Genomic DNA, 23,311 nt, shown 5'->3' on the forward strand with positions numbered 1-23,311 from the left:
CAATCCCCCTAGTCCGAATTAACTACCCACGATTACACACGGCAGTGAAACATTAACTTGAACTAAGTCCTTAGTTCAAGTTAACTGTTACATCTGGTGAAATGAGGTCATCCATGTCTAGTCCCTGACAATAGAGGCTAGAGACAACATCCCTGCCTATTCTGTATAATAGCCAATGATGGACCAATCCTCCATGAATTTATGTAGCTCTTTTTTTCAACCCTGTTAAAGTCCTGAGCTTCACACCATCCTCTGGCAAGGAGTTCCACAAGTTGACTGTGCCTTGCATGCAGAAAAACTTCTCTTTGCTTGTTTTAAACCTGCTGCCTATTAATGTCATTTGATAGCCCCTAGTTCAAGTGCAAAAAATTCTTTGGGAGTTAGTTCCCTGGCGTACAGCCCAGTGGCCAATACCAGGGTGATGGAACAGGAGCTGCAGACTTGGTGTGGTGGATCCAGCTTCCCTGCAAGAGGCTTTGTCAGAGCTGGGCGAACAGGGCCAGGTCCACAAGTTTCTCTTCTCACTTCTTAGGCAGACTCCTGACCGCAGGCCTCGCTTGGGTGTGGTGCTGAGGTGTGGCAGGAAAAACTCCCCTTTCCTACAGATCATGGGAAGCGAGTTTCATTCCTCAGCCCGGGACAATTAACCATTCAGCTGCCGAGTTGCCACTTGACTTCAAAGTGACTCATGGACACTGACACTGTCACAGCCAAGTCCTACCCGGTCACAGCCCCTTGGGGGTCTTGGAACCAAGAGCACAGAGCAGGGACAGAAACCGCCTGGGGACATCACTGACCTCCAGTGAAGTGCAGGGACCCCAGAGCAGCACAGTCACTAGCGAGCAACCAGCCTGCCTGTCAAAGCGCTGCTGTGTCGGACATGGCTCCATTCGCCACCTCTGGTGACCGGCTCTAATGACCATTTCTACCCCGTTCTAATCTGCCTTTAGTGGCTGAATGTGGGTGATGTAGCCTAGAAGTTTCCTGACCCTTCCTGGCTCAGTATCAGCGTCTGTGGGGGACATTGTCACACACACTTCAGTGAATCTCGAAAGTGTCTGATGAATCAGTTGAATTTCAGCGAGGCAGAGACTGCTCAGCCTTAGCGATGAAGCCCCTTTGAAATTGGGATCCAAGCTCCCCAGTCACTTAGATGTTCATTAAAATGACACCTGAACTGAGCTGTTACAGACGCTGACAGGACAGGGACCTGGCTGTTCCTTTCCAAGGGCAGCAGGAGGTTTGTTTCCAGACCCGGCAAGCTCAGCGAACCATGCTGAGATTGTCAAACCCGCTTAAGGGAATCGGATGAGAATTTTGTGCCTAAACCACTGAGGCAGCTCTGACAAACTCAGCCACACAGCGTGTTCCTGGAATCAGTGTGTTATTTCTTGAGAGCCAGCGCAGCCCTCGCCCGCCACAGAGGGATTTGCTTTAGGGCTCAAAGTTTCTCCCCTCCCTGGGATTTTGCCTTTGAGACTAGAAGTTTGCATCTGCTGATGTCATCTAGAAACAGACCAAACACCAACTTTCCTCGCCGGTGACGTTCCCCGTGGGACTGGCACCTGGGGAGGCGGCCCCTGCCCGCACCAGGCTATACAGCGCACCGAGAAGATTTTCCACAATTGGCGCAGAGCTGAGGCTCGGGGCGCGTAACCGGACAGGGCGAAGGAGCCTCGGTCGCTGCTCTGGGCTCTGACGTTCCATTGACCGGGCCGGGGCGCAGGGGAACGCGCCGGGCAGAGATGGGCGGAGGAACCTGCCTCTGGCCCTGAGACGCTGCGTGCGGAGGTGGGAGCCGGGATCCCGTTGCTGCCCGACCTGCCTTGGAGGTAAATCAGCCGTTTCCTCCCTGCAGCCTGGTGCTCCAGGGTTGTGAAGCAACGTGGGTTTGGTAGGACACTAGTGGGGGGGAAGGGGGTGTCCATGGGGCACGGGACTGATTTCTAGCAACCCTCCCACCCAAAAGGAGAGGATTTCAGATCAGCCAAGAGCTTTCAGCTCCCATCACCCTGGTATCTGGGCACCGCACTCTCTGGAACGTCTCTCTCCCCCTCTGCACCAGTGCATTGCCACCAGCCCAGCTTGGCAGCAGGGTGTACCGCACACAGAGGGACTGATCTCTGGAGGTGTCTGGGCAGCTAACACTCGTATCACCCACACTGCCACGGGGCCCATTCTGAGGTAGTGCCAGACCCTTTCTAATGGGCCCAATGAGTTCCAGAGAGAGCTGGGGGCAAAGCCAGGATGGGAATAATCTAATCATAGAAATCTAGAACTGGAAGGGACCTCAAGAGGTCATCGAATCCAGGTAAATCAGCCTCGTGGAATGAGGAGTACAGCTAGTTCGGATTAGGAAGCCTAATCCAAACTAGCTACTCCAAGCCGCGTGTAGCCGCGCGGCACGGGGTTCGAACTAGCCGGCATTTAAAAATGGCGCCGGCCGACTTTATGCAAATGAAGCTCGGGAAATTCAAATCCCGGGCTTCATTTGCAATTGCAGATGACTACATTACCCCCGCTAGTTCGAACTAGTGGGGTAGTGTAGACATACCCTTAGACATTCTTTCATCATCCGATTTCTAGGTGAAGACCAAAATAAAGAAATCATCAAGCACCTCCGCCATTTCTAAGTTTCCTGTTACTGTTTCTCCCTCCTCACTGAGCAATGGGCCTACCCTGTCCTTGGTCTTCTTTTTGCTTCTAATATATTTAGTCTTCTTGTTTCCCTTTATGTCTCATGGACTAATCTTTAATTTTATGTCTTTTCTCCATTTGTAAGCAGTTTAATTGTTTACCCTTGCGGGGAACTCACCTGGGGCAGGGGGTAGGGGAGGGGTAGGTCATCTGGGGGTTACAAGAAGGGGTCTATTGGGTGTAGCATGGGAGTTGGGGGAGAGGAAAACTCTATCAGCCCACGGAGATGTGCCTGACTGGTGCACAGGGCTTAGGAACCCACCTGCTTGTACGCTGACCCCAATACAAGCCTCAGTCTCAGCATTTGAGACTGTGCCCTGCTGCTTTCTGCCTAAAGGAGCAGAACCACGGGCCGGGCTGAGGGGAAACCCCTCACACTGACCCTTTCAGGTCCCAGGACCACTTGAGCTCCCTGTTAAATATCCCTTCCGGGCCCAGCTCCCAGTGGAACGGCCCCACCCTCATTCCACTTTTAGCCACCAGGCAGTGGTGGGTGTGACTGTCTGAACCAGGGTCTGTCGCATCTGTCAGGGGGTCTGTATCCCTTGTTCGAGCCTGGTGCCACAGGGTCTGAGTGCCTGGTGCTATCTCTGTAGAAACTCCCAGGGGTGGAGAGACACTGTCTGATTTACTCGCCTTCTCTCAGATATTGAAGCTGTCCCTGGTACCCAGAGACTGTTATTCCCTTCCCTGCCCTCCATTTCCCACTTGGCTGCTGTGCCAGGGCTAGCAGAGGGAGGCGATGAAGACAAGCCTGCCATATTTCAATGAACATTAGTTATTACTCACAGTGACCTTGTTTCTGTCCCACAGACACACCCCATGGCAAGCCAGGAACAAGGAAACCAAACGTCTGTCACAGAATTTATCCTCCTGGGATTTGGGGATCTTCCTGGCCTGCAGGTTCCGCTCTTCCTGCTGTTTCTCGTGATCTACCTGGTGACCATGGCTGGGAACAGTCTCATCGTGTTGTTGTTTGTGGCCGATCGGCACCTTCACACCCCCATGTACTTCTTCCTGGGCAACTTGTCCTGCTTGGAGATCTGCTACAGCTGCACCCTCCTGCCCCGGCTGCTGGCCGGGCTCCTGGCTGGGGACAGGACAATTTCCTTCACAGGGTGTCTCACACAATATTATTTCTTCAGTGCTCTGGTGGCCACAGAATGCCTCCTTCTATCAGTGATGTCCTACGACCGGTATCTAGCCATATGCAACCCGCTGCACTATGCTGCCCAGATGAGTGGCAGGTCTTGCCTCCAGATGGCCGGCGGGTCTTGTATAGGCGGCTTCCTTGCTTGTTGTATAAGCATAGTGTCAATATCCCAGTTAACCTTCTGTGGGCCAAATGGTATCGACCATTTCTTTTGTGACTTTATACCGCTTGCAAAACTCTCCTGCAATCATCCTCTGCTAATGGACATGTTGACGTTCACAGCCTGCTTGATTTTCGCACTGGTCCCCTTCCTGCTCACCTTGGCGTCCTACGTCTGCATCATCAGCACCATTCTCAGAATCAACTCCACCACTGGGAGGCAAAAGGCCTTTTCCACCTGCTCCTCCCACCTTATCGTGGTGAGTATTTTCTATGGAGCTCTCATGATTGCCTACATGTTCCCGACCACTGACCGCCTGAGCCACTTCAAGAAAGTTCTCTCGGTCTCCTACACTGTCCTGACGCCCCTGGTCAATCCACTCATCTATGCCCTGAGAAACAGGGAGGTCCAGGAGGCCCTGTGCAAAACTTGTAGGGAATTAAGGTTTCCAAGATTATGACCCATTGGGTTGCTTAGGTGAAAATGGAATAGCTGCAGCATGGGCAGGAGTAGGGCCAGAATCAAAGCCTACCAAATATAAGTTTCTATTTCCACTCACTTCTCTGACCTTCTGCCTTGCTGTTGAAAGGTCACATCTCTGGGAGCAATGGGGGTGCAGGCACCTTTTCCAAACCCTTCCTCTGTTATATTTAGGACCAATGGCCGATGCCACCAGGGGCATACCAGCAGGCTGCAGGGGACATGAACTGGTGGCTACTCAAAATGAAAATAGCTGGGGAAACTGAGATCAGAGAGAGGTGCAGGTATTGGTCGTGTGCTTTGTGCCTTGGGGCTGGTCTGCACCGAGAGCCAACCCAGCAGGATGCATATGACCGGTCCAAGAAGACAGTACACTGGGTTGGCCAACCCATTCCAGACGAAGAGTCACAATAGCAGAGGAGACAGCATGAAGAGCCAGGACAAAGTTGTTGACAAAAAAAACAAACAAAAAAAACCCACCGTGCTGGGAGAAAATAGGTTAATCTGTTCCAGGGTACAGCGCTCTCTCTCTCTCTCTCTCTCTCTCTCTCTCTGTTTTGCTTTTTCTTTTTTTTTTGTTAACAACTTTTCCTCAGGCCTTTTTTTTGGGGTGGGGGGGGGGGGAGGAGGCGAGCTCAAGGACTTTGCCCTGGCTCTTCATGCTATCACCACTTCTATTAGACCTCACAAAAAATGCACTGGGAAGGGATGAGAGTTGCAAGCTCCAGGAGGGAATGTGGATGCAGGAGGAAGTAGAGAAGAGGATGCTGGCTCACAGAGGGCACCCCAGGCTGGACAGTGTTGGGGTCAGGGGAAGAGTTGAGGTTGTGTGCAACCCGCAGGCTTGTAGCTGTGAGGGTGCAGGAGTTTGGGCTGGGGTGCATGAGGGGCTCAGGGCAAGAAGGCTTGGAGTATGATGTTCTCAGGACACAGATTTGCAGTGTGTGGATGGTGCAGGAGTGTTGTGGCAGAAGACTGGGGATGTGGGGGTGCAGGAGTTTGGGGATGTGAGAAGCTCAGGACAGAGCGTTCCAGGGTATGATAGGCTCAGGTTTGGAGGGGGGGGGGTGCAGGAGCATTATATGCTGCAGCCAGATGGAGGCTTGGCCCCAACTGGGGGTTTGTTGATCAGGATTCATTTTTAAATAAAATATTATGTCAAACACAAAATGTTCCAGCATTGTCTTTATTTATGAGAAGGGTGGGGAACCTATTTGCGTCAGGGGTCACTGACCCACAGAAAAGTCAGTCAGGACCACACAAGTGAGATGCAAAAAAAAGCCCCTCCAAACTCTCCAAGCCTCACTAATGTGGCCCCAACTCTGCTGGTGGGGTTAGGGGACAGGCTTGTGGGGCAGGGTGCTGGGGCAGGGTACTCATGGGGGAGGGGTGGCAAAGAGTAGGGAACAAAGACAGCAGGGGCCAGTACCTGGAGATTCCGGGTCTCAGGAATCATGCTGGCTGCTCTTCTCTTGCAAGTAGGAATAAGAGATCCTCCGGAATAGGGGCTTTATAAATAGGGCTTTATTCTGGAGGATCGCACCAGTCTGGACGCTCTTTTCCGGCTTTTCCCCAAGCCGGAAAAAAAGCGGCAGCCATGTTTATTTAAATGCCGCGGGGGATATTTAAATCCCCCGCGGATTTCCCTATTCCAAAGTTCTAAATTAGCATGGCTATTCTGAAGAAGGGGCCAGTGTAGACACAGCCTTCATGTTTTGCCAGTCAAAAACTGACTCTTCTCCCCAACACTCCCTTCCTTTGTTCAGCCCCTTCCCTCCACAGATAAGAACCGGTTGGGACACTATGTATGTGACCTCAGGTTCCTCAGGCAACCCCCCTGCTGTGCAGTGCTTACAGGCACAGGTCTTTTCTTCTTCTTTCTTTCTCCCTCCTCCCCCTCAAATTCCACCCCAGGCATTCGGGGAGAACTGCCCAGTTGCTCCTCCTCTTTCCATTTCCTTCCCATTGACAGAGAGGTTGGTTGGGGAAAATCTCTTTGCTCTGAACTGATCTGGCCTCCCTGCGCTGTTCATAATCCACTTCCCTTTTTTGTACGAGTCCCCGCTGGACTGTGTCACTGTGTACACCTGTGACGGCGCGTTGGGGTTCCCCGTCTCCTGCACCCCGAAATGGCACAAACAGACTGCACCAGCCAGTGGAATAGAGGAAGTTTATTGCCTCTCCAGGATACAGCACAGCACAGATGGAATCTGGTCACAGAGTTGGTCTAGAAAGCAGAACGGGCTGGAAGTTCCGGCTTCCGAGATCTCTTACCAGCTCTCAGAGGGCAGCGGGTAGGACCGAATGGTTAGAACAGCACAAGGGAGTTGATGGGGCTTCTCTTCCGAGTGAGGCACCGACTGTATCTGTGACCCGGGCAAGGTCCCTTAAAGGAAGGTTTTTCAAAGGAACTGAACATTCCTATTAAGTTAGGCTGGAGTCTCACAGAAACCTGGCGCCTAACTCCCTCAGGTCCCTGGGAAATTCAAGCTCTGATTTCAGAACACCCCCTCCAGCACCCTCAACCCCCTCCCTTGGAGGATCTGAACAATGCTGGGTAAATCTTGTAGTATTTAAATACACCCGATTTTCTTTTCTTTTCTCCTGTTGCACTTAGCAGCACACTCTGCAGAGCCTAGGTTTGAAGGAGGAATCGAGACCACTGAAAGCAATGGATTTTGAAGGCAACAGATAATTTATTCCGTGAAAACCCCTTAGGCCACTGCCCAGATATACACAAATCTAAAGTAAAAATCTCAAAAGCACCTCATAAATTACAAGCCTAAGTCCCATTTTCAAAAGTGACCTTTCATTTTGGAAGCCCTCAGTGACCCAAGAAACTTTGCCCCATTTTTCAAGAGTGATTTTAAGGATTTAGGGCTTTAAATCCCGTTGACTTTACAAGATTTAGGGAAACCTTCTTCCGAGCTCCCCTGTGACTCAGTACTCGCTGTGGAGGGCATGAAACTCTGGGGAAAATGACCTATGGGGCCCAAGTTTGAGGCAGGGTGGGTGGGCAAATACCAGCGTCTGGGCCGGATCTGGTCCAACAGGGCTAACCACTGCTGTATTTACCTGCACTTCTGCAGGTCTGGGGGAATCCGAGCTCGCATTGGCCACGACCGGTCCTTCTCAGCCAATGAGAGCAGCGATCGCTCGTAGCGCAGCAGCAGCAGCGCACTAGGGGGTAACTCTGCAGAACCGCTGGTTTTTTTGATCCACTCTTTTCCTGAGGCCTGTTTTTGTGCTAACGCGCATCACTGGGGTTTATTCTGCCGGTAGGTGCTCCTAGCGCAGTAGTAGGTTCCTGTGTCTTGTGGACTCAGATTCTCCACTCGCAGGGAGAACTCGTTCTTGGAAGGGGCCACAGAGATGGTGGCTCTTTTGTGAATGTCAGGGAGATAGTGGCTGTTCCCATACCTGTCTATCAATGCCAGCCACTCCAGCCCTTTCCCTGGAGGCTGCCTGAGCCAATGCCACCAGTCTGAGCCAGGGGAGAGGGCAGAATCCGAGACAGCGCAGGTCAGACTGAGGGACCCTGAGACCGTCACCTCTCCTGACCCGGACTGGGTCATCTTAAAACCCAAGATGGGGGCTGTCAAGAGAGGGGTAAAGCGTCAATGGAAGAGGTAATAAACCAGAAATGAAGGGTGAGTTTGTCTAAGACAGACTCCCAATATACCACTGAGATTGACTGGGAACCGGACACCTAACTCCTCGACTCCCAGCCCTTGGAGTTAGGTGTCCTTAGAGTTCTCCCCACAGTCAGCCCCCAGATACTCACAGGCCTGGAGGGCTGAGATGAAAACGCAGAACAAGGACAGGTTCATGGTGTTTCTTCACTGGAAAAAAACCCCACTTTGGCGCAGCGAGTAAGCAGCTCAGTTCCCTGGGACTGACTCGGGTCCAGCCACTCTGGAGTTTCTCTTTAAAGAGGGACCCGGGGGAAATGCTTTGCAGGCAGGTTTCACAGAGCGTCACACCCCGGATGGGGTGGGGCTGTGCAGGAGACATTGGTCGGTAAATTCCTCCAGAATCTCAGTCTCTCGAGGGGTGACACTGACCCTGTGCTGTGTGTAGAGGGACAGCGCAATGCTGGGAGAAGGGGCAAAGGTGGGGAAGCGTGTGTAACGCTCTGACCCAAATCCCAGTGAAATCCAAGGACATCCCCAGCGTTTCCTATCGAGATGGGATCACGTCCCACGTGTGTTTGCTCAGGGTCCAGAAGAAGGGGAACCCGGGCCTGCTTGGCTGCCAAAGCAGAACTAGAGAGACGCTGTGGTGGGGAACGTTGACATCAAACAAAGCCGCAGCCGCGAAGGACAGTTAAGCGCCTTGAAGTCACCATCGCGCTGTTCGGGCTCGGTCCGACTTCACCAGCGAGTAGAAATCACAGAGGCGCTTCCGCTAGTTCCTCATCTCTGGCCAGGGGGCCCGGGCGCCTCCCGGTCTCGCAGAGCCCTTGTGACCGCAGCGCCACTGACGAAACTGAAACTTGCTGGGGCCCTGCTCCCGCCAGCTGCTCCGAGAGAACAGCGACCCCTGCAGGGTGACTGGGGGTGTCACTACGCGCGGATGAGAGTGACCCATGGAATCTGGCATGGAGAGGAACCGAGCCAGGAACGTTCCGAGCGTCTCAGACGGTGGGCGCTCGTGCGGAAGCCCAAGGAGTCTGGCCCGCTCCGCCCCTTGCCCGTGTAGACAGAGGGTCCCTGCCTGAGTGTTTGACCTGGAGAAATGCTCTGGCCAAGAAATGGCTCAGATGCTCTGGAGCCGGGAAGGGAATTCCCACCTCTAGCACAAGAGCTGGACTCTGGACTTTCCAGTGGGCTCCAGATTACTGCGTCAGGTCCCGTTTTCCCAGCCAGGAGCAGAAGGCACTGGCCAGTGAGTCCAGCTGCCACACCCGGAAGGTCTGACCCTTCCTGCAGCCTTTCCCCAACCCTTCCGCAAAAATGGTGGGTCATTCGGTATGCAAATGAGGCTCGGGAATATTCCATGCTTAGCCTCATTTGCATATTTCTGGTGCAAGAACCCGCCAGTGTAGACATAGCCTAATAGGTTAGGTTAGTAAGACATGATTTCCCTTTACAGAAATCATGATGACTTTTGCACAACAAATTATGTCCTTCTATGTTTCTGACAATTTTAGTCTTTAGTCTGAAATTATTTTCTCAACTAATTTGGCCGGTACTGATGTTAGACTTACTGGACTGTTGTGACGGCGTGTTGGGGGTCCCCCGTCTCCTGCACCCCGAAATGGCACAAACAGACTGCACCAGCCGGTGGAACAGAGGAAGTTTATTGCCTCTCCAGGATACAGCACAGCACAGATGGAATCTGGTCACAGAGCTGGGCTAGGATGCCTCAGGCCCCCTTGAGATGGGGGAGACTGGGCCCCTAAACTCCAGCCCCTTTCCCTAGACTGTCTCCTCCATGCTTCCAGCCAGCAACTAACTCTCTTCCCGCCCTGCCCCGCAGCCAGGGCAGCATCCACCTTCCTTTGTTCCTCTCCATGGGGGGTGTCTGGCCATACTAGTTTGCATAGTGACTCATCCTGTTTTGCTGGGTCGTGGTACCCACGGCAGCCAGTGGGGGTTACCCCAGAGCCAGCAGCATAGAAACCAGCCAGGTACCCCCACTACGTCACAACTGTAATTCCAGGGGTGGCCTTAGAGTCCTTTTTATTTATTGGTGTTACATTAGATATCTTCCAGTCACTGGGTGTGACGACGCGTCGGGATTTTCCCATCTCCTGCACCCTGAAATGGCATGAACAGACTTCACCAGCCAGTAGAATAGAGGTTGTTTATTGTTCCTCCAGCACAGCGCAGCACAGATGTAATCTGGTTACAGGAACTGGGGCTAAGAGGCCTCAGTGCCCCCTTGAGATAGGGGGGTCCCAGCCCCCTCCCCAGCTCCTTCTTCCCTGCCTTCTAGCCAGGAACTAACTCCCCCTCTTCCAGCCCTGCCCACAGCCAGGGCAGCATTCCACCTCCCTTTGTTTCTCCCCATGGGGGGCCGCAGGTCAGACAGGTTTTTGAGTCACCTTTGCATAATGAGGTTTTCCCTGCTGGGTCTTGCTCCAGACAGCAGAGATCACCACAGCCCAGCAAGTACCCCCACTACGTCACACTGGGTAAAGAAGCTGTTTTACCAGACAGGTTACAAACCATAGTTAATAGTTCTGCAACTTGACATTTGAGTTCTTTCAGAACTGTTGGGTGAATGCCACCTTGTCCCGGTGACATGTTACTGTTAAGTGTATCAATTAATTCCAAAACCGCAAGCTATAGATATACTAGTGAATTACTTCCCACAGCAGCTGTCCGAGTGATCCTATTGCCCCATTACCGTAACCTCTGGAGTGTGCTTGCCCTCATAGCGTCCTCGTGAGGGAGGAAGGGGTTCTCAGCCTCACTTCACACCGGGTTCCCTACGGGACGGATTTACACAGGTGACTCAGTACACAGAGCGGTACCTTACGGGCTGTGACAAAGAGTTTGAGCGATGGAGGCGGCTAACTCCCCCTGCAGGTCAATGGAAATGAATCATCTGCTCCTTCCATGTGTGAAATCCGCCAGAGCCAGGTTGTCGGGGATGTCAGGCCCCTGGAGACACAGACAGATGCCGAGTGAGGGTCACCAATGGGACGTGCAGCTCCCAGGTAAATCACTGGGCGTTAGACACCTGGACACCTCTGGAAATCCCTCCTGCCCCGCTCTGCGTGTCTGGGTGGCCGGACACCTCTACAGACCTGGCTCTGCGGGACTTGTCAGCGGGCACACAGGAAGGCGGCGAGGGATCTGGGAAGCGAATCCAAGTGTGTGAGCCCCAGGCTGGAGCCGTTAGCTCCGGTCCCCCAAATATTCACTGGCTGGCTGCAAAGGCAGGCCGAGGGGCAGGGATTCCTCATTCGCACCCAGACACGGAATAGAAGTGAGTAGCTCAGCGGCTAGTGGGTCTGTTCTCTGGGTCCCCGCCAGCAGCTATTTAAACAGGGCGCCCCTGGTGAAACATGTCACCGCCCATTCTGTCTCCAGCCCAGTACGTCCCAGACCTGCCCATCCCCCTCACTCCCCATCCACATCCAGCGTGACCTCCACCTGCTCTGTGTCTTCTCTTGCCTGCTTTCCTTCCCTGGAGGTGTCTGCCCCTCGGGCCCAGCGGGACTTTAGCTGCAAACAGGGGACGTGTCTGGGCAGTGAAAGGGTTAAAGCCCCGCGGCAGGTTTGTGTTTCATTCGCCTGGAGGCCTCTGCTCCGGTCTGTGCCGAGAGCCCGGTTGTTTGTGTCTCTGGTGCCCCCGCGTGGCGGCCGCGGGTTCTGCAGCCTGGATTTCTGCAGCAGCATCAGCCGGTTTCGTGTCGCTGTGTCTCTCGCACAGTAATAGCGGGCGGTGTCCTCGGGCTTCAGGCCGGTCAGTTGCAGGTGCAGCAGGTTGTTGGGGTTGTCCCTGGAGATGGTGAATCGGCCTTTCACGGAGTCTGAGTAAAATGTTTGGCTCCCATCAGTGTAAATGAGCGAGACCCACTCCAGCCCCTTCCCGGGAGCCTGCTGGACCCAGCTCATAGGATAGCTGCTGAAGGTGAAGCCGGAGGCTTTGCAGGAGAGGCGCAGAGAGTCTCCGGGCTTCTTCACATCCCCTCCGGACTCCACCAGCTCCTGGGACCGGGCACCTGGGAACAGAGACAAGTTATCTATATTGGTATCCACGTAAGGGGGCTTTAATATTCTTCTGCCCTTATTCAGCGGAAGAAAATACCTTGCCAAGCCGCTACAGCGAAACACAGAAGGAGGGAAAAATTCATGTTCCCTGATGATGCTGGGGAAAGTTTTCAGGGGACTGGCTGGTCACTGCCCAGACCCAGGAGGCTGCGGATTGTCCCCGTGGGTGCAACCTTGGCAGAGGGAGGGGCAGATTTAAACAGGACGCTGACTCACTCCTTTGCATACTCTGCTTATAAGAGCCCCTTACTGCACCTGCCAGGGATGTGCTTGACTCGCCCTAGGGCTCCAGGTGCAGGAGTCAGCCTGACTCGTCTTCTCCTTACACTTTCACAGCACTAGGGGGGCGGGCGGAATGAACCCTTCAGTCACTGTATTTCCTCACACAGGAATTGAGAGACAGGCTGTTGTATACTCCATAGGATCTCTGCGACTCAGTGCTCAGTTTGGCTCAGTGCAGTTAACTTGTGGAACTCCTTGCCAGAGGATAGGATGAAGGCTAGAACTTTAAGAGGATTGTAAAAAGACCTAGATAGATTCATGGAGGTTAGGTCTATTAATGGCTACTAGCCAGGATAATTGAAATAGTGTCCGTAGCCTGTTTCTCTGGAGGTGGGTGACAGGGAAGGGATCACGTGAGGATTACCTGTTGCATTCCCTCCCTCTGGGGCATCTGGTATTGGCCACTGTCAGCAGACAGTATACTGGGCTTGATGGACCTTTGGTCTGGCCCAGTATGGCCGTTCTTATGTTCTTACAGGCAGCGGCGGATTTAGGGCAGGGCGAGCGGGGCGCTGCCCTGGTCTCCGCACTTCCTGAGGCCCGCGCATGCGCCATGTCAAAGGAAGGGCCCTGCAAAATTTCGCTGCCAGGGGCCCCGCGGTGCTGCCCTGGGCCCCGCGGCACTCTCATCCGCCCCTGTTTACAGGGATAATGTTCTTATGTTCTTATGGAAGGAAGATAACTGGAAAAATGGCCTATGGAGGCTAAGTCTGAGGCAGGGCAAATACCAGCCAGGAGCAACAGCAGGTAATTTAAATTTTAGTCCTGTGTCCCATTGGCTCTTCTGGCTTCCTACCAATACCCTGAGCTACTTCAGTTTAACCCTTTGGTCACCGAGTGCAGGCCAGCACTTCTCCTACCCAACACAGCAACGAAAGAAGCAGGCAGGTACCTCGTGTTTCAAAAAAACACAGTACGAACGAACATCATTGGAAGTCAATGGGCGTTAGGTGCCAGCACTAAGGAGCTTTTGGAAAATCTCTCTGGGTACCTAAGAACCTTAAAAATGCTGCGCCTGGTTCCTTCCTCACACTCTTCAGCTCAGCACCAAACACAAGGCAGGTCTCCTGGACCGGAAGTGGTGAAGCTGGGAGAGACCCTCACCCTGACCTGCACTGACTCCGGGTTCTCCATCACTGCCCAGCATTATTTCTGGCTCTGGATCCGGCAGCCCCCCGGGAAAGGGCTGGAGTGGATGGGGTGGGTGTATCCACATAACGGGGAAACACTCTACCCTACTTCTCTCCAAGGCCGAGTTACCCTCCCTGGGGACACCGCCAGGAACCAGTTCCCGCTGCAGCTCCGCTCGCTGCCAGCTGCAGACACCGGCACCTAGAATTGCACCAGAGACTCTCTGACACAGAGCAATGTAGGGCCGGGCGCAAAAAGGGGAAGCGGTTTCCAGGCACACACACGGGGCATTTAATGCCTCAGGACGTGCCTTGTCCCCTTCTCTGGGCGGATCAGTACAAACTGGTAAAAGTGAATTTCAGCAAACACCCGCAACGCCACTCACACCCCTCCGCTCCGCTGCCCCTGACTCGCATTTCCATCCATCAGCTCTGACTTGTGTGCAGAGTCCCACAGGAACCGCCTGCTAGAAACACACCGCTCCGGGCAGCTCTGTAGACATCAGAATGTTGCAAAGGGACATTGGCTGCCCCAGCCAATTGTAGCGCTGCCCAGGCAAATGATCTGCCACCCGCGCCTGGCCACGCGCCAGTAACACCCAGGGGAGCCAGGACTTACTTCCAGCCTGTGATGGCGCGTTGGGGGTCCCCCATCTCCTGCACCCCGAAATGGCACAAACAGACCGCACCAGCCAGTGGAATAGAGGATACAGCACAGCACAGATGTAATCTGGTCCCAGAGCTGGGCTAGGATGCCTCAGGCCCCCTTGAGATGGGGGGAGACTGGGCCCCTAAATTCCAGCCCTCTCCCTAGACTGTCTCCTCCAAGCCCCCAGCCAGCAGCTAACTAACTCTCTTCCAGCCCTGCCCCCCAGCCAGGGCAGCATTCCACCTTCCTTTGTTCCTCTCCATGGGGGGTGTCTGGCCACTGGTTTGCATAGTGACTCGTCCTGTTTTGCTGGGTCGTGGTACCCACGGCAGCCAGTGGGGGTTAACCCAGAGCTAGCAGCATAGAAACCATCCAGGTACCCCCCACTACGTCACAGTTCTCCCCCCTCTGAGAGAGAACTAAGCAGGGTCACTCCGCTCGTGACCTAGGGAAGTTCGGGTCCTCTGCGTGGGTGTGACGGCATGTTGGGGGTCCCCCGTCTCCTGCACCCCGAAATGGCACAAACAGACTGCACCAGCCGGTGGAATAGAGGAAGTTTATTGCCTCTCCAGGATACAGCACAGCACAGATGTAGTCTGGTCACAGAGCTGGGCTAGGATGCCTCAGGCCCCCTTGAGATGGGGGAGACTGGGCCCCTAAACTCCAGCCCCTTCTCCTAGGCTCTCCTCCATGCTCTCCCACAGTAACTAACCAAATTCCCTTCCAGCCCTGCCCCCCAGTCAGGGCAGCATTCCACCTTCCTTTGTTCCTCTCCATGGGGGGTGTCTGGCCACTGGTTCAACAAGTTTGGCACTACCTTTGCATAGTGAGGTTTTCCCTGCTGGGTCTTGCTCCAGACAGCAGGGGTCACCACAGCCCAGCAAGTACCCCCACTACGTCACAGTGGGAACCTGCTCTGGGGACATGGGTGCTCCCCTTGACTCAGAGCGGCTGTGGCGAGGCCCCACATGAGCTGGCTTCACTCTGTCCACTCGCCGCCCCGCTCCAGGGCGACTGGCACAGGCCTGTCCTCGGGGGTCACACCCACCCTTCCGCTGGCCTTGATCTCTAGCCAGGGTCTCTCGGGCCGGGGCCATGAGCCCAGCGAGCCTTCTCTGGACAGCCAGGGCGGCTTCCACCCCCGATGCTCCATCCAGGGAGGTCTTCCCCTCCCATAACTCTCTCAGCAAGCCCAGAGGGTCCTTTATCTGGGGTAGAGACCCCCAAGCCGCTTTCCTACTGTCTTGGGCCTTCCCGCCCCTCTGGCAGGAGTCACAGGACCGGCAGTACCACTGCACGGCTGTAAAGATTCCCGGCCAATAGAAGTGCTGGAGCAGCCTCAGCCGGGTGCTCCGGATCCCCCATTGGCCCCCAACGGGGATATCGTGGGCCAAATACAGCAGCTTGAGGCGATACTTTCGGGGGATGACCAGCTGCCGCTGGAACCCCCATGCCCTCACCTTCTTGTGGGGAAGCCATTCCTGGAACAGGAGTCCACGCTCCCACAGGAATCTCTCCTGGCCACCTCTCCCCCGGGGCTGAGCTGCACGGAGGCCAGCCTGATCCCTCAGCCTCTGCAAGGAGGGGTCTGCCTGCACCTCAGCCTGGAATTCAGCTGCTGAGGCAGGGATCGAGACCTGTTCCCCACCTTTACCTAGGTCCGGAGTCCCAGCCTGGCTGGACCCCGTGTCCACTGGGATGGGACCCTGAGGATGCTGCCAGGAGTCCTTGACCCATGTTGTCAGCCCCCCGCTGGCTCTGGCTCCGGGTAGTGACTAGAGCCCGCTGGGATTCATGGGGCCATTCCTCTAGGTCATTCCCCATCAGCACCTCGGAGGGCAAGTGCGGGTGCACCCCCACTTCCTTGAGACCTTCCTTTGCCCCCCATTTCAGATGTACCCTGGCTACAGGCACCTTAAACGGGGACCCATCTATGCCCTTCAGGGTCAGCTGGGTGTGGGGTAGTATCCACTCGGGGCCACTATGTCGGATCGGGCCAGAGTCACCTCCGCCCCCATGTCCCAGAAGCCCGTCACCTTCCTACCATCCACCTCCAGGGGTACGAGGCACTTGCTCCGCAGGGGCCGTCCTGCCCCCACCCGGTACACGGAGAAATCCGCCTCCTGAGAATCAGACCTCCCAGGGGAGGTGCACTGAGCATCCTTCCCCTCTCTCTGAGCTGAGGTTTGCCTGCCAGTCCCTGCCTCTGGGGCAGCCTGCCCTTCCTCCCGCCTCAGCCAGTTAACCCTGGAAAGTCCCGGTCCTGGGACCTGGTGCACTGAGCCCTCTTGTGGCCTTTTTGCCCACAGCGCTGGCAAGTTAGGCTTTGGGCTGTCTCTGTCCAGGCCCTGGCTGGTTCTCTGGGGCACAGACGACCGGTTCCTTGGTCTCGCCCCGTAGTTGACTCCCTTCGTCTCTCAGCCGAGATCCGGTCTCTGCGCGATTCCCTTTCTCTTCGGGACTCCCGTTCACACCCGGACCGGCTCTCCGTGAACTCATCCGCCAGCATCCTGGCCTCCTGGGGGTTCTCTGGTCTCCGGTCCTTGAGCCACAGCCTCAGTTTGGGTGGGCACACTTCATAGAACTGCTCCATCAGGACCAGCTTGAGCAGCTCCTCTGCGGTCTGGGCTCCGACTCCAGACACCCACTTGCGGCCGTATTGCGACAGGCGGGAGGCCAGATCCACATAGGTCTCCCGTGGCCCTTTCTGTACCCCCTGGAACTTCTTCCTGTACATCTCGGGGGTCAGCCCGAACTTGTGCAGCAGGGCCTCCTTGACTCGGTTGTAATCCCCTGGCTGTAGGTCCTCCAGCTGACTGAGCACTCCGGCCGCCTCCTGGCTCAGTGCGGGTACGAGCTCCTGCAGCCAGTCAGCTGGGGGGACCCGCTGCAGTCCACAGGCCCTCTCAAAGGAACTGAGGAACCCGTCTATGTCGCCCATGTCCTTCAGTTGGGCCACCATGAGCCTCTCCAAGTGCCTTGCAGCCCCGGGACCCTGGGGCCCATCCGCACTTGGTGCAGCCGGTGCCCCGCCGGTTCTCTGCTCTGACATGGCCAGCTCATGCTGTCGCTGCCTCTCTCGGTCCTCTACTTCCAATTCCTTGATCCGCAGCTGGATATCCAGGCGCCGCAGCTCCACTGGGCTGGCCCCTGTCCTAGATGGGCTATGGCTTGCAGGCCTCCCAGGAGATGCTGTCTCATCTCTCCGGTGGGTTCCAGCACTCCTCCCCCTCTCTGAGCCTGACACACTCTCAGGGGGGGTCTGGCTGCTTCCCCTGGGGACAAGATCCTGGCCCTGTGGCTGGTCATTCTCTTCCAGCTGGGCAATCAGCTGGGCCTTGGTTGCTTTCCGCACAGGCAAGCCCCTCTCTCTGCACAGCCCCACCAGCTCTGCCTTCAAGAGTCGGGCGTAGGCCATCTGCCCGCTGGGCGCCTCAGTGCAGACTCACCAGTCTAGTGCTGCAGCGCCCCACGATTCCCAGGAACCGCTTCGCTCTGTCTCCAGCACGTCTGGCTCCAGGGCTCTTGCTTCTACAGGGCCTTGTCACTCGCCGCTGGAAGCTCCATCCACGGGGTGCAGTGCATCCCACTTCTGACACCAGTGTGACGGCGCGTTGGGGGTCCCCCGTCTCCTGCACCCTGAAATGGCACAAACGGACCGCACCAGCCGGTGGAATAGAGGAAGTTTATTGCCTCTCCAGGATACAGCACAGCACAGATGTAATCTGGTCCCAGAGCTGGGCTAGGATGCCTCAGGCCCCCTTGAGATGGGGAGAGACTGGGCCCCTAAACTCCAGCCCCTCTCCCTAGGCTGTCTCCTCCATGCTCCCAGTCAGCAGCTAACTAACTCTCTTCCAGCCCTGCCCCCCAGCCAGGGCAGCATTCCACCTTCCTTTGTTCCTCTCCATGGGGGGTGTCTGGCCATACTGGTTTGCATAGTGACTCATCCTGTTTTGCTGGGTCGTGGTACCCACGGCACCCAGTGGGGGTTACCCCAGAGCCAGCAGCATAGAAACCAGCCAGGTACCCCCACTACGTCACACAAGGGGCCCCAACCTGTCCAATCAGTTGCCTACCAGGGGGAGAGAAAAAGGAAAGAGGGCAAAGTCAGCCCCTGGCTGGGGGGCAGGGTTGGAAGAGAGTGGTATGTGGAGGAAGCAGCCTAAGCAAAGGACTGGGATTTAGGGGCCCAGTTTCCCCCATCTCAAGGGGGGCTGAGGCATCCTAGGCCTGCCCTGTAACCAGATTACATCTGTGCTGTGCTGTATCCTGGAGAAGCAATTAACTCCCTCTGTTCTACTGGCTGGAGGAGTCTGTTCGTGCCACTACGGGGGTGCAGGAGGGGGGGACCCCGATGCGCCCCCTCAGAGGTACAGGTAGGTAGCTAGGTAGGTGGTTAGGTGTCCCTATTGCCTTATTTAGGGAGGGCCTTGGCACCCAGATTCCCTAGAGATTTTAGCAATTTTCAGCCAGATGTTCCCAAGGACAAGGGGCTCTGTTTCTGGAGGGGTTTTGGCCGATGCTCTTTTCCCGATAACCACACGCTGGCAGGAGGGTTTGTGACACGTTAACTGGGCTCCGAGCGCTTTCATTGCACTCACTGGAGGTGGGTCACGTTGGGTGGGTGGAGCAGGGGCATAACCGCGAACTGGCTCCAGGATCTCGGCTCCAGTCCCTGGCCTGACAGCCCAGGTTTGAAGGTGACCTGAATAAATGTGGATTCCCCCCCCCCCCCCGGATTCCAGCTTCGTGGTCAAATGTGACACTTTCCTGCCCCGAGTGGCTCTGTCCCATTGGTGAGCATGGGGACTATTTCTATCGCTTTGTCCTTAAGGTTCATGCAACTTGGCCATTGTTTTGCCCGCCGTGCGGCATCGGGGACAGGAGGTTTGAAGACAGTTTCCAGGACTGTCCCTGCACCGCACAAACTGCATCTTTCTTCACTCTCAGGGGGAAATGGGGAGCGTATTGAGGACAGGAAAGAGTTAATCCGTGACGTCAGAGCGTTGCCTCCTGGAGGGCCCCAGGCCGAGCTGTTCTGCGCGTGTCTCTGCTGCCCCCGTGCGGCGGACGCGGGAAGTTCCGCAGCTCTGGTTTGTGTACGAGCAGCCGCAGGGTCCGTGTCACTGTGTCTCTCGCACAGTAATAGCGGGCGGCGTCCTCGGGCTTCAGGCCGGTCATTTGCAGGTGCAGCAGGTTGCTGGGATTGTCCCTGGAGATGGTGAATCGCCCTTTGACTGCATCCGCGTAGTACGTGCTGCTCCCACTGCCGCTGCTGATAGCAGCCACCCACTCCAGCCCCTTCCCGGGAGCCTGCCGGACCCAGCCCATCCACTGATCGCTGAAGGTGAAGCCGGAGGCTTTGCAGGAGAGACGCAGAGAGTCTCCGGGCTTCTTCACATCCCCTCCGGACTCCACCAGCTGCACCTGGCACCGGGCACCTTCAAATAAAGGGATGTTAGAAGAACCGGTAGAAAACCAGCGAGAATTGTCTGGGCTCCTGGCTCTGCTATTTGATCGGGGAACTAAATACCTTCCAAAGCCGCTACAATGAAAACAGCTGCGACCCAAAGTCTCATTGTCCCTGGTGCTGGCGCGGAAAGTTCTCAGAGGACTGGCTGGTCACTGCTCAGCCCCAGGGAGCTGCGGATTGTCCCTGCGGGTGCAGTCTGGGCAGAAGGACGCACAGATTTAAACAGGAACCTCTCTCCCCTATTTGCATGACCCGCTGCTTATAACGGACCCAACCTCCTTCTCTTAACACTGGATTTCTAGCTCAGGGCGGAGTCAGACCCTCCCTCGCTGTGTCTGTGCAGCGCCCGGCCCCGGGGCGGGGGGTTAAAAGGGAGAGAAGCAGCTGCCGGGTGTGAGCCGAGTTCCCCGGTATTGACTGTAGGGCCCAACTGTCACCTACTTATCCCGTCGTGAGGAGGGGCTCTGGGCCCTGCCCCTGCGGACACTGGGTCAGGGGATCAGTTCCTGGGGAGGGGTCTGGTCACAGGGTGGCTCGGGGCTGGACACTCACCGGAGGGTTACAAGTCCCGGGCTGGCGAGCGCGGTGTGTCCCGCAGCCTCTCCCCAGGTGCGCGCGGGGAATGAAGATTTGGAGTCAGTCCTGGGGGGTGACCCGGGCTCACACAAACCGCAGGAGAGGGCAGCGAAGGAGAAGCGTGAGGAGTCGGTCACTGGAACTGGGATTTGTCCCAAGGGTGCTCGGTGCGGTGGGTGGGGGCCGGTTCCCCCTGACTGGGTCTGTCCAGCCGAGAGGCCGCCCCGTGACCGGCAGAGAGAGACAGGCTGGATTCGCCCCCGTCACAGCAGCAAACAGCGGGAGGGAGGGAAGTTGGGAAGCCGGAGGCTTCTGGGCTGTAGCCAAAGGAGGCCTGGGATTGTGGCAGGTCAGGAGCGAAGCTGCCCGGGAAGGAAGGCAGCGCTGCGCTCTGCAGCCAGCGCCCAGCAGGGCTCTGTGATCGCTGCCCCCCAGCGAGGGGAAGGGGACCCGGATGCTTGTGACAAAGCAGCTTGTCAGAGTTACCCCTGGGGGACCTGAGCTCGGTGTGTTACAAGGAGCTGAGTTAGAGATTTTTTTTTTTTTGTCCTTTCCGTTTCCCCCTTCGGCCAGTGTCTCCCCCTCAGACTGAGTGTGACCGGGCCCCAGTGACTCCAGACAATCCGCCTCCCCTTTTGCATCAGCCCCGCTGCGCTCTGTGTCCCTGTGTCCCAGGAGCAGTAATAGGGGGCGGTGTCTGCAGCTGCAGGGAGACTTGGTTCTTGGCCGTGTCTGAAAATATGCTGGTCCCGGTTTGGAACGAGCAGCCCCGGTAGGAGGGGAAATTCCTGGGCTTCCCTCTGCAGTCTCTAGCCATGTCCGCCCCATTCCCGCAGCGCCGAGCTCCGATTTCTCGGCCTGTCCCCAGCCCTTGTTTCCTCCCAGAAGAGCAACAGCTCCCAGCCCCGCTGTGGTGCGGTCCGTAGGGTGAGCGGCACCCACTGGTCTCAGGGTTGGGGTGGGGCCGGGCTGCCTGTTAAACGCTCGCTGCATGGGCTGTGGTAGGTGCTGTCAGATGTGCGCGCCTCTGGTGCCACCTAGCAAGGAGATTTTACTAATTTCAGGTCACTCTCCAAGGTGCTGAGCGCTGCACAGACTCACACTGGTGGGAAAAAAATCATGTGCCAATGAGCTAACGAGCCAACTAGGGAAGAAGGGAAACTGAGGCAGGCGTGAATTCAACTCCCCTAGGGATCGGACCCGAAGTGTAACGGACTAAGCGTCCAAAGCCTGAGCTACCTCAGACCCTCTCTCTGCCTCGGTGACTCCTCTGGGGCACATTGCAGTACGTCGCACAAGAAGACGGAGGGTTGGAAATCACTTGGTGAGAGAGGCCGAGAGGAGCGGGGGAATGTTTAAGAACCGACCTGCTTCCCCTTTTTCTGCAGACAGTCTTTGAGGGTAACATCCGGCTCTGCCACAGGGTGTTGGGAAGGGACGCGGAGCTTTAGTGTCCCCCTGTCAATGGTTGGTAAACTGAGGCACGGAGACTGGAACCTGCCCGAACGCTGTTGGCTGTTAGAACCAAACCCAGGTGTCAGGAGCCCCCGCGTCGTGTTCCCGTCCCCACGCTGTGCGCGCCGAAAACTAGTCACGTGGCATTGACGTCACCCTTAGCACCCAGGATCTGACAGGCCCGGAGTCCGGCACAGGGTGGTGGCTGGGCACCCGCCCGGGAGGTGCCCTCAGTGCCGGATTCCTCACCCGCCCCCCTTGGCGCTGCCTTTCGAGTCACACGGAGTTTGGGAGCGAGGGGGGATCGCGGCTCTTTGCGTTCCCATTGTCCCAGTGGGGCGGTGAGAATCCGCTTCCCCTTTTGGTACCAGCCCCGCGTTGCTCTGTGTCACTGTGTGTGTGAGGCTGCCGGGCGCAGTAATAGGTGCCGGTGTCCGCAGCGGCCAGCTCGCGGAGCTGCAGCGAGACCTGGGTCCTGGCGGTGTCTGCGGGGAGGGTCACTCGGCCCCGCAGCGCGCTGCTGTATTCAGTGTTCCACTGGCCAGACCTGTACCACTTGCGCCTCACCCACTCCAGCCCCTTCCCCGCGGGCTGCCGGAGCCAGTGCCAGGCAGCGCTGTCGGTGGAAACCGAGTCTCCGGAGATGGTCAAGTGAGTGTCAGGGACTCCCCGGGCTTCGCCGCTCCCGGGCTCGTTTCCTTCAGCTGCACTTGGGAGAGGGCACCTGCGAGGGAAACACAGAAATGACAGAGTGAATCAGTCCCCCAGACCCCTGGGGACATGAAAATGAAATACCTTGGATGGCGCCTAAGGGAATGATCTGCCACCTAATTCCATTGGGATCCAGGCACCTAATTCCCTTAGGCTGGCCTCGAACTACAGTCAGTACAGTCTTCTACAGTCAGTGATCCCTCCGGGCCCCAATAGCCACGTACCTGAAAAGGTCTCCAGGATGAACAGGAAAATCAGTAGAAGGTTCATATTCAGTGAAGCCCAAACTGTCTCCAGCACCCAGGACCGCGCGGGTCTGTGTCTTTGGGGAGTCTGAGGCGCCTAGAACCAGGGGTTGGTATTTAAACAGGAACCCGCCGGAGTAGGGATTTGCATGCGAGTTTCACCATGTGAATATAACAGGTCTGAGGCGGGTCTACACGGGAATCTCTCTCTGGGACCGCTGTCGCCTTCAGGGAGTTAGCTCAGATCAGCTAAATGTGAAACCGCCGAAGGTATCTGGATGCCCGAACTCAGTTTAAATAAACAACGTTTAGTCATCTAACTTAACGGCCTTTGAAATTCTCAGCCCACATAAGCGCATGGCGAAGCCTTCTTAGGAATGAAGGAATCTTTGGATAAGAGAAATCATGCCCCTTCTTTTGTCGTATTGGCTGGGATTTCAAGAAAGCCCAAGGGAATTAGAAACACAGGTGCCATCAAAATTTAGAAAGATTTGGCAGCGTAACTCCCTTACAACAACTCTGAGAACCTACCCCAGCTAAGTAGAGCGTAATACCATTTTACCGTATTTATCT

At 56.1% G+C, this 23,311-nt stretch overlaps 1 protein-coding gene and 1 gene segment (V, D, J or C); one reads left to right on the top strand and one right to left on the bottom strand.

The window, feature by feature from the left end:
• The first annotated feature begins 3,519 nt into the window (after nucleotides 1-3,519).
• Nucleotides 3,520-4,470, top strand: LOC142821122 (olfactory receptor 10A7-like). The gene has a single exon (XM_075911922.1). It carries the CDS (start codon nucleotides 3,520-3,522, stop codon nucleotides 4,468-4,470), a length of 951 nt encoding a protein of 316 aa, XP_075768037.1.
• Nucleotides 4,471-19,276: 14,806 nt separating this feature from the next.
• Nucleotides 19,277-19,944, bottom strand: LOC142821123 (Ig heavy chain V region 3-like). The segment is given in 2 exon segments: nucleotides 19,277-19,719; nucleotides 19,812-19,944. Coding segments are annotated over 2 exon segments (489 nt in total).
• Nucleotides 19,945-23,311: the final 3,367 nt, after the last annotated feature.

The sequence above is a fragment of the Pelodiscus sinensis genome, chromosome 30 (assembly GCF_049634645.1).
Source record: "Pelodiscus sinensis isolate JC-2024 chromosome 30, ASM4963464v1, whole genome shotgun sequence".
NCBI lineage: Eukaryota > Metazoa > Chordata > Testudines > Trionychidae > Pelodiscus > Pelodiscus sinensis.

Bases quoted from the DNA above. Each gene is read 5' to 3' on its own strand.
- LOC142821122 (XM_075911922.1), top strand. From the start codon at position 3,520: ATGGCAAGCCAGGAACAAGGAAACCAAACGTCTGTCACAGAATTTATC.